This window comes from Pituophis catenifer, unplaced genomic scaffold (genome assembly GCF_029215685.1).
Source record: "Pituophis catenifer annectens isolate HBS135680 unplaced genomic scaffold, rPitCat1.0.hap2 SCAF_1, whole genome shotgun sequence".
In the NCBI taxonomy this organism is placed as follows: Eukaryota; Metazoa; Chordata; class Lepidosauria; order Squamata; family Colubridae; genus Pituophis; species Pituophis catenifer.
In genome coordinates this window covers 181,539,753-181,552,451 of record NW_027256881.1, presented here as the reverse complement: position 1 = coordinate 181,552,451, position 12,699 = coordinate 181,539,753, and the positions used below count along the sequence as shown (strand labels likewise).

At 34.9% G+C, this 12,699-nt stretch overlaps 1 protein-coding gene across 2 annotated transcripts in view; it reads right to left on the bottom strand.

Annotated features, from left to right (window-relative positions):
- SATB2 (SATB homeobox 2) overlaps positions 1 to 12,699 on the bottom strand; it is a 154,756-nt gene that overhangs the window by 74,083 nt on the left and 67,974 nt on the right. For both annotated transcript variants that reach the window (XM_070956822.1, XM_070956821.1), the window contains exon 5: positions 7,177 to 7,279. In XM_070956822.1, the coding sequence (XP_070812923.1) occupies positions 7,177 to 7,279 (103 nt within the window). The remainder of the gene's footprint in view (positions 1 to 7,176; positions 7,280 to 12,699) is intronic.

Below are 12,699 nucleotides of genomic sequence, written 5' to 3'. Positions count from 1 at the left end.
TGTTTATCTATGTATGTGTGCGTAACTATATGCAGAAAAAAAATACATGACTGATACTGTCTTGCCTTCTTATTTGTTGTTGTTTATAATATCATCAATTCTCATACCATGTCTTTGTAAACACTTGAAACACTTGAAATCACTAGTATTCTTTCTCCCATGACATATGTGCAGCCAAATCACTGCTCTGTAAACATTACACTCCTTCAGCAGACCACAGGGTCAAATTCATAACCCCAAATGAGTTATGGGATATACACCCTATTTTTTTTTAAGAACTTCACTGCACATTTGCTACTTCAGTGTACATTCAACTACTGTTTTTAACTGTAAGCCACTCAGAGCATTAAAGAGCCAGACTTGAAATCAAATAAAAAATAAACAAACAAATATTGTAAGGGATTCTCCTAAATAAGCCCTTGTTAGCATATACCATTCCTAAGTGGTTATGTAAATCTTCAATGAATTGTAGATACCCAGTTTTGAAATATTTATTGTATCAATAAAATACTACAGAATATTTTAAATATTTTGGCTTCTTTCAACAGCAAATTCAAGAAGCAAACATTTGCATCTATTTATAAATTTTAAGCCATTTAAACTTTTCATTTATAATTTTGCTTTCTTTTGTTTTATTTTCGCTTTGCATAGCCTGGTCAACTCAAAACAGGGTATAACAGGACAAAATCATGAACTATGGTTCTTCTTGCCTTCTCCCCCACCACCAATATATTCTTATTTTTAAAAAAATAATAAGTATCCTATTCAAGTCATAATGGAAACAACTGTACCTAAAAGTTTGAAAAACCCTAAATAGATGTGGAATTATTTTTGCCAAGCTTCTATACAGACTGAACTCCTGATATAGTCTATATCAGCAGTCACCAACCGGTGGTCCGTACATCACTGGTGGTCTGCGAGAAAATTTTGATGGTCCGCAGAAAAATTATTTGCATTTTTTATATTGTACTAAATCAGGAGTCCTCAAACTACGGTCCCTGGGCCGGATACGTGCAATGAATGTTTGTGTTGCTGCAGAGAGTCTCCCCCTTCTGGGTCTTTTTGTGCAGATCACAGGGGGGCAGAAATTCCAACTTGGGGTCTGCTTCAGCCTCCTGGTGCGGGGCTTTGGGCGAAGGCTGGAGGAAAGTGCTGCTGGTGGCGAAGAGCTCCAGTGGGACAGCATCATTCTAGGCCAGCATCATGACCTGGAACTGGTGCCAGTACCTGGCCTTGTATTCCTGCAGGTCTTCCCTCTGCTTGGAAAGCCTATGTTCGTAGTCCTCCGTGAGGAGCTTCTGCTGAGCCTCCTTCTCAGTCACATCCAATTTTAACTGAGCCAGCTGTTTTGCCAGCTCTTTCTCATGATGACTGCTTAGCTCCAGGAACTGCTTCCTGTTGGGGCCCTGAGGAGCCTGGGCAGGTAGGCAAGGCGTAGCGAGTAGAGGCTGGCAAGGTGCCCCTCAACTTGAGTGACATTGAGTTGACCATGCCCACCCAGTCACATGGCCACCTTGCCACGCCCAGCCAGCTGGTCATTAGACAGATCATATTAGTGGTCCATGGAATTTAAAATTATGAATTTAGTGATCCCTGACATCCAAAAGGTTGGTGACCCCTGATCTGTATAATCTTATAAGAATATTAATATTGTCGTTACTAAATAATGCAGAATAGCAGTACCAGGATAGGCATATATACATTATGTTCTGTATATCTGTAGCTAGTTTTCATTACATTTGGGAAAAACAAAATTATAATACCATTACAAGCCTCTAGAAGGCAATAGATAAAGATACACAGTATAAATTATTTTTTTATTATTAAATTTATATGCCATCCCTCTCACTGTCAAGCAAAACTCTAACTACCAATCTTGACTTCCTAGAACTATTCTAGAGCATGGGAGGTGATTTTCATGTGGCTAATTCATTTAAAAACTGTGATGATCTTAATTACTTATTTCTTTTCATCAAAACCCACTTAACCCAATTATGAACAAAGAGGTAATTTCAGAAATCTTATTTCCAGTCAACACTTAACTTCATGTTTACTCTAACCATCTATCAGTGTTATTTACTGTCTGGTCTCTGACCAGGAAAACTGTATTTGCACATCTCTGATTTGTGTGCCCAAAAGGGCAGTTCCACTATAGTCGTGATGGTGAACCTATGGCACGCGTGCCACAGGTGGCACGCGGAGCCATATTAGTGGGCATGCCAGGTCAGCTCTGGGGCGCATGCGCGTGCCAGCCAGCTGATTTTTGGGCCTTCTGGGCCCACCAGAAGTAGGGAAACAGGCTGTTTCCTGCCTCTGGAGGGCCTGGGGGGGGGGAAATCCTGTTTTTTTTTTTTTTCTTACCTGGTCCAGATCCTCTCTGTGTATCTGGGAACGGCGAAAACAGCCTTTCCCACTTCCTTTGAGCCTCCTATGGAGGCTCAAAGAGCCCATTTCCCCACTCCCGGTGGGACAGGAAGTGACGTTTTTTCCTGTCCCCAGCCTCCAGAGACTCCTAGAGAGGCTCCTACAGACTCCTAGAGAGGTTCTGGAGGCTGGAGACAGCAAAAAATGTCACTTCCTGTCCCACCGGGAGTTGGGAAATGGGCTTTTTTCAGCCTCCGTAGGGCCTCCAAGGGAGTGGGAAAGGCTGTTTTCGCCGTTCCCAGATACACAGAGAGGATCTAGAACCAGGTAAGAAAGAAAAACAGGCCTACCAGGCCATCATGTGCCAGGAACGGGGGGGAGGGGGAGGGGGTTGCGCACACATGCGCATGGGCATGTGCGCGCACGACCCTCCCCCGCCCCCCCCTCTCCTGGCACGCAATGGCAAAAAGGTTAGCCATCACTGCACTATAGTATTTGGCAGTCATGAAATGCTTCCTAAAATGAATTCCTGCAAATCTGCTGAAAATCTATTTTCAAAATAGTACATATCAGTCAACTAATTCTCCAGTAAATCTTATTACCTAGAGCTCATATGAAGATTGCTATAGCTCCTATACAACTTCTGTTAACTTTTCATATTAATACATTAATCGTTTAGAAAGTAGTTGTTATTTTTAAGAACACAAGATCAAGTTCTGAATCAGATCAAAGGTTCACCTTATCCAGAATTCTATATCAAAAATGGACAAGCAGATATCTATAAAAAGCTTACAAACACAATAAGAACATAACAGCCACCCACTAATGGGAACTCAAGAATCAGTTTCCATGACAAATAAAGTTGCCTCATAAAGCATTAATCACCAATAATTCAGGATTACAATTAGTTTTTAAGCCTATTAATATTGCCATGGAGAGCTAGTTTGGTGTAGTGGTTAAAGCACCAGGCTAGGATCCGGGAAACCATGAGTTCTAGTTCTACCTACCACTAAATTTGCATCCTCTGCAAACTTCCATGGAAGCAAGTCTTATTGCATTGTCTTTTGAAAGAAATATTGGCAGTGTTCTGTTCCGAGCGTAGCTGGCTCTTCATCACATGACATAAAGACTACATTTCCCAGAGATCAATCTCTTAAGGAGATATGTTCCCAAACTAAACTAAATATCCCTCTAGTCAGCACACTCCCTGCCTGGAATTATAAATTCCACTACTAACTAACTAATTTACTGTCTGGACAGCACAGGCAGAATTGATTTTTCCTTCTTTTTTCCATACCCCAAAGGGATGTATAAAATAAGTGGCATTTCACAACATTGAATATAGGCCACTGTATAGAACGTTATAAACAGATCACAATTAGAACTATTACCATAGGACTATCAGAGCTTTGCTTCAAAAATCCAGACAACAACTAAATAGGACCAAGTGACAGGAAAAGCTCTTTGCTGCTATCTAGTGGTCATCTGGCTTTTTACAGCCAATACTATCTAAGTCCTTATTATATGCAATGGGTCTCATTTAGTACATAAGCTTTCAAAGTTATAAAATACAGAAAGAGAAAAGTGATGTTTGAAATTTCAGGAGTTGCTTACAGACTTGGATTATGTGTGGATGATTACAATGAAATATGCTTTATGTTAGTAAATAAAAAGATTTTATTTGATTTGAGATAGTGTCATCCTTCATTGAAAATCTTTTCTATAAAATTAATACAAAAGCCCTTATATTGTTATATTGTTTTTTCTTCTTTTCTCTTTCATTAGTTTTTTTTTTTTACTTTGTTCTTTTTTATAAAACAAAGGCAGAACAAAGGATCCATAAAGTGACACAAATATTTTAGGTACTATATATAATAAAACAATTATTGCTGTCTGTATAGCACCCAAAGTTACTTTCCGTGAGAGGGGCAGCCATATAATTTATTTAATAAATAATAAAAATAAATAAATTATAGAAGGCATCAACGTGATATGAACTGATAATATATAAACTTTTCACCATCCACACCTAGCTATTTCAGTGCTTGTCAAGTTAATTAAAATATTATTGTGAATATATATCAGTGAGATACTAAATTTGATCAGCTACATATTAAAGTAAAGCTTTAATTTCATCAAGCTGGCCTGACCTAAATTTTTCCTCTTTTTAAATGGAAATTTTAAATTTGGTTTTAATTTATTGGGGTTTTAAAATGGTTCAGCCAAATTTATTTAATTAGTTTTATCTCTATTTTAAATTTTGTATCTATGTGTTTTATTTTATGGCTGTTTACCGCCCTGAGTCCTTCGGGAATAGGGCGGTATACAAATTTAATAAAATGAAAAAATGAAAATGAAAAATAAAGCGATATTTTTCCTGAATTTTGTGTAACCATATATAGTAGCAAAAAAATTATGACCCACCTCATACAAGCAATTTAAAGAGCACATATTGATGGGTCTGTATTAATTTCACCCCTCAAAGTGCAGTTTCAATTGGTTTATGGTTGTCAGGCACAAACAATATGCAGAGTTCAAGGTAACTATTTTATTATGCTCTGCCTATAACACAGGAATCACCCCAGTCTCACAGCCTATTTTTAGGAACAATGAGATAAAGCTCCAAGGAAACTGGGAGGGGGGAGGTTGATCCTAGCCCTTTTACAGTTGCGCAGTGACTCCAGGATAATTCCTCACTTGATCCCTCCTTCCTGCCAGGCTGGGTGCTTCCCAATAATGGTAACATTGATCTATGTTATGAATGAAAGCCTAGATAAGTAAAATTGCATATTTATTTTTTTCTATATACACTCCTCTGCCTTGCATACGGTACAAATTTCACTGCTATTATTCTTACTATGCTAATTATTCATCATTATTGTAATCATAATTATTATTACAAAGTTCTATTAATTGCTAAGATAAAACTTCCTTATAAATGTACAATATAAAATTTCAAACACAAATTATGAAAGAGCAAAGGAAAATAAAACGATAGGAGGATTACAAGGAAGCACGCAATCCCAAAAATGATACAGTCTATATTATTTTTTCTAGTATCAGTTTTAATGGACTACAATCAATTTTCAGAAGCTTGTATGTCAATAGATGTAGATCTCACCAATACAAAATGCAGGCCCAATTGATATAAAGACAAAGGTTGATATGAACTAAGCATAATAGCAATGTTGAATATGTAATGGATTCCACAACTATAATTTGAGCATGTTTATTTCAAGTGCTCTTTGCATATAACTTTTACATCTGTTGCTAATGATATCAAATTATTGATTGTTCAGTTTCTCATATTTGTTTAAACATTAAATATATGTTCTGGAACCTAACGCTTTTTTTTCTTTCAGAAAGTTTTTTAAATTTTTGCTATGCATTAGTCATATTTACTTTGATCTTTCTCTATGTATAATTATTTTACTGTTTGTTTAGTTCAACAGAACAGGAGGGGAAAGAATTGACCAAAGAGATCTGTATGTGGCAACTTGTAACAGAATCTCATAGCTTATGTTTAGGAAATCATGGTTTTGATTAAGAAGGAACCAGTTAGTTCCCACTGCTTTATTAAAAGAGACATTAGTGGATAAATCAGAAACACATTTCACAGAGCAGATTATGTTCAACTGAAATGCCAATAAAATGATTTTGAAGCTCTTCGTCATTTTCCATTTGTAATATTAAATTAGAATAACTTTTTTATAATTAGTTTAATGTAACAAAAATTAAGATATATGTGTACAACAGTGGTTGCTTCAACTGGATTGACCTTGAATGATGGCTGATCTTGCTGACCAGATTCATAGTAACTTGACCCTTACTTTTAAATTCACAGGACTACACTAAAATAGTTTCTGAAATTGAATCTTTCATCTTACATATAAAGTAAATTCTCATTTATAAATTCTGTAAATGAGACAATATGAAAAGAAAATATAACAAAACCTCTTGGAGATGATGATGATAAAGTTTGGTTCTGTTTATTTTTCAGTACTTATACCTACAGTAATTTTTTCATTGCTGTTTTGCTCCTATTTGTTGTAGCCGAAGAATCAATACTATATGAACCATATTAAAGCAGTTTGTGTTTATTTCACACAGACTGTGACCTTTCATTGCCCCTCATGCATGCATACATATATATGCACACACATTTCCAATGAGTTTTAAATTCAAAATCTCATTAGCAACATCACACAGTTATCCAGAAAACTCTTTGGGCTTAGATCCTTGACCTCCTAATTCAAATCAAGGTCTTATTCTGCTTTTCTATATTTAACAATTAACTGTAGATTTATTTTTAAAAATGGTGAGGGACGGGAGAAAAAGAAAAGCTTTAAAAATTGAATGAAAAAAGGAAGTAGAAAACCATAATATGATAGAAATACTTGGTGGTTGCAATGGAAATTCTGGGACTACAGGAAGAGCTTTTTAATGTTCAAAGGTGCTTTTACATCTCAGCCGAATGTAGTAAGAATGCTCTCCCTTTTTGTCTTATAACAAGTAACAATGATCCATAAACGGCCTTGAAACTATTTAGCTCCTTTGATTATATTTTCACTGTAAAAAGCACTTTTGAAATATTCCTTTCTTTACCTTGAGATACAATACTTATAAAAATTGTTGAAGATCATAGAGAAACTGCTTCAACCAAAGTAGATCTTTGTATCTGGAAAAATATTGATGACACTCTATATAAACTAGCCTTTGTAAGCACCTCTTGATCATTTTAGAATAACAAATTTCAAGTATTCATGATCTGTTAAAAGGTTTGGCATTGAATGATAATTAAAATCAATTTACCTTTAATTTTCTTGTACTTTTTATACCATCTTCCAAATTCCTGGCACTTAGTAGCTGACACATTTGCATAATACGTGCTATTTACAATGGATGATATCATACTCTGAAACAAGAAAAAAGACAAATAAATAAATTCTAAATAGAAAATAATCAAAATTCTTCCAAAAGAAAGTAATATAGTTGAAAATGTATCATTCATTCATTCTTAACTGACAAAAACAAACATCAAAAATGTATTCATATACAAAAACTATTGTATAGATCCTAAGACTAGCTTCATTTTTCTTTTTATATAACTGGAGAAATTTGCTTTCCCTATTAATTTTGTGGCAAATCCATATGACTCCAGTGTATCCCAGTTGTCACTTTAATTTATATTGGGTATTATCGAAAGAATCTTTATGCTTCAAGTATGTTAGAAGCTGTGTCACATTGGGGAATACAAAGGATGAGAAGAACTGTGATTTAGGAACCGGATCCTAAAGGTAAAATTAGATACTTTAGCATATATAATCCAAATAATGGTTTTCAGATGTTTCTATTCTGCTTCCAACTGCAACAGGGACCACACATCCAGGAATCTGGGAATATTTGTGCTACTTGCTACAGAATAACAGCTAAGCAAATACATTAAATAATATTTATAGAAACATATCTTTAATCTTTTTGTGAAAATTCATATAGGAAACAAATTGCTATACTATTCTGAACAGAAGAAACTAAGAATACTACATGTCAAATTAAACAGGTCTATCTGAAAATTTATATTTAAAGGTTGTACTTTTATTTTTAACCCCTGAAAATAGACATTAGTGGCCAAATCTTTTTATCATCTAGCACAGACTTTGAATTAAATTGCACAGGATATACTATGATAAATATAGCTCTTCTTTTTGCTGCTGTGCTGCTCTGATTCAGTGTATTTTTTTATTAATTATACTATTCCTTATTCTTTATGGAGTCTAGTTTCAGAAGATAATGTATGCATTTTGGAGTAGGAAAAAGCATGCGCAAAAAGGTTAACAAAACAAGTAGTTTAAAAGATTTAGTATCATATAAATATGCTATGAAAGTTCTGCAAATGCAGAACTGCAAAAAGCATCTGAGGGATGGGAAATCCCCAACTGTTCTTGCTTCTTTGCTTGTAGTCATTTTTATTCATTTTTAATTAAATTTAACAAATCAAGAGAAATAACAGTTTGGGGGTTATTTTGATTTGATTATTTATGTGGTATACTCTATATTGTTTCCTAACCTGCATCTCAAACAAGCTTAAGTAATACAAGAGCATGAAAAGAAATGCCTGACTTCTGTTCTCATGTACCATGGTCCTGATTCAAGTATTCATTTGTGTGTGTGTATATATATATATATATATAGAAAGAGAGAGAGAGAGAGAGAGAGAGAGAGAGAGAGAGAGAGAGAGAGAGAGAGAGAGAGAGAGAGAGAGAGAGATTTATTTCCACCACTACTCACTTATTTACCTTTAGAACAAGTTGCAATGGCACCTTTTAAAAGTTTTTTTAAAAAAGGGTTTTATCCAGATTTAAGTAGGAGATGATCAGGCTGAGCCAGAGGGAGAGGTCAAACACATCATCAGTCTCAAGTCCCTTTGTGCCCACAAGAGATCTGAGTCCAGCTCACCATTGACTCTTATCTACTGCCAATTTGCTTTAACCATTAGTGGTTCAGATTCTTGTAGAGAGCTTAAGCTTGCAATAAACCTTTATATACATTTGAACTGCCTGGATTTCTTGATTTCCTTGATGCTCAGCACAACTGTGAACACTCACCCTTCAAAGCTCAAGAAAAAAAATCTTTACTCCATCCATCACATTGCCATCTTCCAAGGAGCATTTCTACAGCCATAGAGTGTGATCACAACAATTTAGTTTATCGTTTCTTTAGCTCCCTGCCCTGAAATCTTGATGGTATTCAAGATTCCAAAAATACGGTAACATAATTGTTGCACATTTAGCCAGGGAATCAAACCTATCTAGAGTTAAAAATGAGAAAGACTGAGTCTTTATGCATAGCAGAGGATATAAATGGGAAAATATTCAGTTTATAACTAATGTTTATAACTGGTGGTATAATGTCCTATATCATTTCTAAACTATGTCAAATTTAAGATTTCCCAGTAATAACATGAGGTAGGTTTTTCTAAAACTGTGACATGTTCACAAACTCATCCAAGCTCGTATAATAAATATAGACACGGGGGTGGGGGGTGGAATTGTGCCTGCTGACCCCACTACTTATGGTACACACATTAACAGGATTTGGAGAAAAGGAGAATGGAAGAGAAGAAAAGTATGCAAAGCTGGAGAAAGAAAGCATAATTACATTCCTTGAAAGGAGAGTATGCATTTGATAGAGCAATCAAAAGGTACCCCTTCTAAACTGTTATTAGAACTTGTCTAAAAAATATACTATTCTATATACCATTTTTTTTCAGGCACTCATTTTGTACTTTAGCCCTCTTCAGATAAATAAGACAATATGGATCAACTGAGGATGTTTAAGGTTTCAAGGATTGCTATGTCTCTCTTAAGCTTCTGCAAAGCTTAATGGACCCATTTCACCCCTTCAGGTCCTCGAAACCACAAATTAACACAAAAAAAAACCCCTTATATTCAAAATTGCAGCAGGGGAGAGTGCTGACTCTTGCCCACAGTTTACAAGTTGCCAACTCCTAACTTGACCCAGAGCATGGAACTTAAGTCTTATCCAGGAATTGCTGAACTACAATTCCCAGCAGTCCTAGAAGCATGGTCAGTGATGAAAATTAATGATAGTTGTAGTTCAATAGTATCTAGACAAACACATATTCTCCACTCCTGACTTAAATTATGGTTTAGAACAGTGGTGGGTTGCTACCGGTTTGCCTCAGTTCGGGCAAACCGGTAGCAGTGGCAGTGGGAGACTCCACCCACCCACCCGGACGCTTCTGCGGATGTGCAGAAGCATCACACAGGCGCGTGAGTGTGCACATGCCCACAAGCGAACCAGTAGCGATGGGTTTTGAAACCCACCCCTGGTTTAGAATATGGGAGAAGCTCTAGCAAAACATAGTAATGTATGAAAACTTGACTAGTCACACTTGTGAGAATTTTTTTTTTAAAAAAAACTTTCAACTGACAAGCATTTTATCAGTTTCAGTTTCATAAATATCACTCCTGAAAGTTTAAACAAGAATCCTTCTAATTTGCACCTTAGACTGAAAATCTGCCTAACTGGAGTAAAGTGGAAAAGTGGGCCTTCCTGTGACCAAAACAATTATTTTCATTATTTATTGGTAAGCTATAATGACTATAATGTTTGACTATAAGGTTAGCATTGTCACTATAACCTATCATTATCTCTCTGATTTCTACACTCAGTTGTTTCCAATCTATTCTCCACTGTCAAGACTTAATCATTTCAGAGTGAACTTGAAATACAACATAATAACGGTGACATAAATATTTGTTAGCCTATCTTCCTCTTTTCCCAGATATAGCAGGTGATAAATAATTTTAATAGTAAAATGAGTATAATAGAGTAACCAATCTTTTTGTTTCCATTTCCTTGATCTATGACCCAGTAACTACAATCTGATTGACTTCCAAAGTAGGCAAAAAAAGTTTGGTTAATGAAGCTTATAAGGTTTATAAGGCTTATAATGTTTTCTGATATTATTTTATATTATTTAATTAAACAGTAAAATTTGACTCATCTGCTTTCTATTTTATATGAGTCATTACATTCAATTTAGCCATAGCAAACTAGAAAAAAAATCTCTAACCTTCATGTCTTAATGTTGTTGTAATAATGCAATTTAATCATTATAATGAGCATTGAAACCTTAATCTTCATGCCCTGTTACTTTACCTATGAACACCTTCTTAAAAACTTTTGTAAAATGTTCAATGCATATAAATAGGTGAGAGTATATGTTTACAATTTCTCAAATGTATATATATTTCTAGAAAGATACACAGTATATCAAAAACTGATCCAGATATATTCTGATTATAAACCTATAGTAGTTGAAATTAAAATTTATATGAAGGCGGGAAGTGAAATAAATGTTATGGATTATAAAACATATCTAAATAATTTTCAAGCCAAGCAAATAAAATTACAAATTTTCTCCAAAATGTACAAAAACTATTAAAAAGTCACTTGACATAGGAAAGAAATATATCTAAAAGATCATTGTCATTAATTTATAAAGTGCTTAGCTTAAAAATATATTTCATAATATCATTCTTCTGATATTCAGCTACTTTTCCTTTATCAACAACATCTAAAAGGAGAATAAACCAAGGTAAATCAGTGGGATTTTAAATTAAACCATGTGCTTACATGGTTCTTTTTTAATGGCACCCTGAATCAGTACCTGTAAAGAAAATGAAATTATGCATTCAAAAAAAAGGTAGAGAAAAAAATCCCTGTGATACTGCCTTTTATTCCTTTACAGAGGAATATTTGATGCACTGCAAGCACACTAATAAACAGCAGCATTTAATCTGCAGTTTCTTTCCTAGGAGACAATTTTGTAATTTGCTGCTGTCAATAATATATTAATCACAAGGGGGCTGTAATGATATTTCACATTTGGCACAATATTTTCTTAAAACTGATTTGGGAAAAGGGATTTTGTTAAAAAAATAGTCAAGTAATGATAACAGGCAGCTTATCTAAAACATTCAAATTTTTGCATGATGTGAACTACAAGAAAGAAATTGGAGGTAAGTGGATATATAATTACTAAACTAAACCAAACTAAAACAGAATAATCAGTACTACTATTAAACAGCTATTATTCCACCTATGATCTATCAATCTATCGATCTACTTGTCTGTCTGTCTGTCTATTTATCTATCTGTTTTTCTTTCTCAATACTTGTCATTAGTCCCTTTGAAAAATATTTAAGAACTAATATAACAATGCTAGAGTCCTGAATGTTTAGAATATTACTGACTGCATCATTTGCTGAAAATATTATGTCCTGTCTTGTTTCTCTTCTTCCTCCCTGCCCATAAAGGTATATCATAGTCTCACCTTTATTGACACATTGTGCCTTGTGTATGACAAATTGAGAGAAGACATGTGCCATTTTTATTGGGAACATGTTGATCCTACTGCTTTGGTACACAGTTTTATAAAGTTTTATTTAAAACAGGGATGGACATTTTCAGAGACTATCAGATACAGGTAGTCTTCGCTTAACAATGGTAATTTGGACTGGCAACTCTGTTGCTAAGCAACATGGTTGTAAAGTATGTTGTCATGGGACCATGCTGACTTCTGACAGCAGTTGCAACAATTCAAACTGTGCCTTCATTAAACAAATCCCACACAATAGTTAGACATGACATCACACAATCACCACTGACCTACTGCCAGCTTCCCCACTGATTTTGCTTGTCAAAAATTGGCAATGAAGGTAGCAAATGGCAATCACATGACCATGGGACATTGCAACTATCATAATTATGAACTATGATCATGTGCCTGTGGGTACACTGTAACAG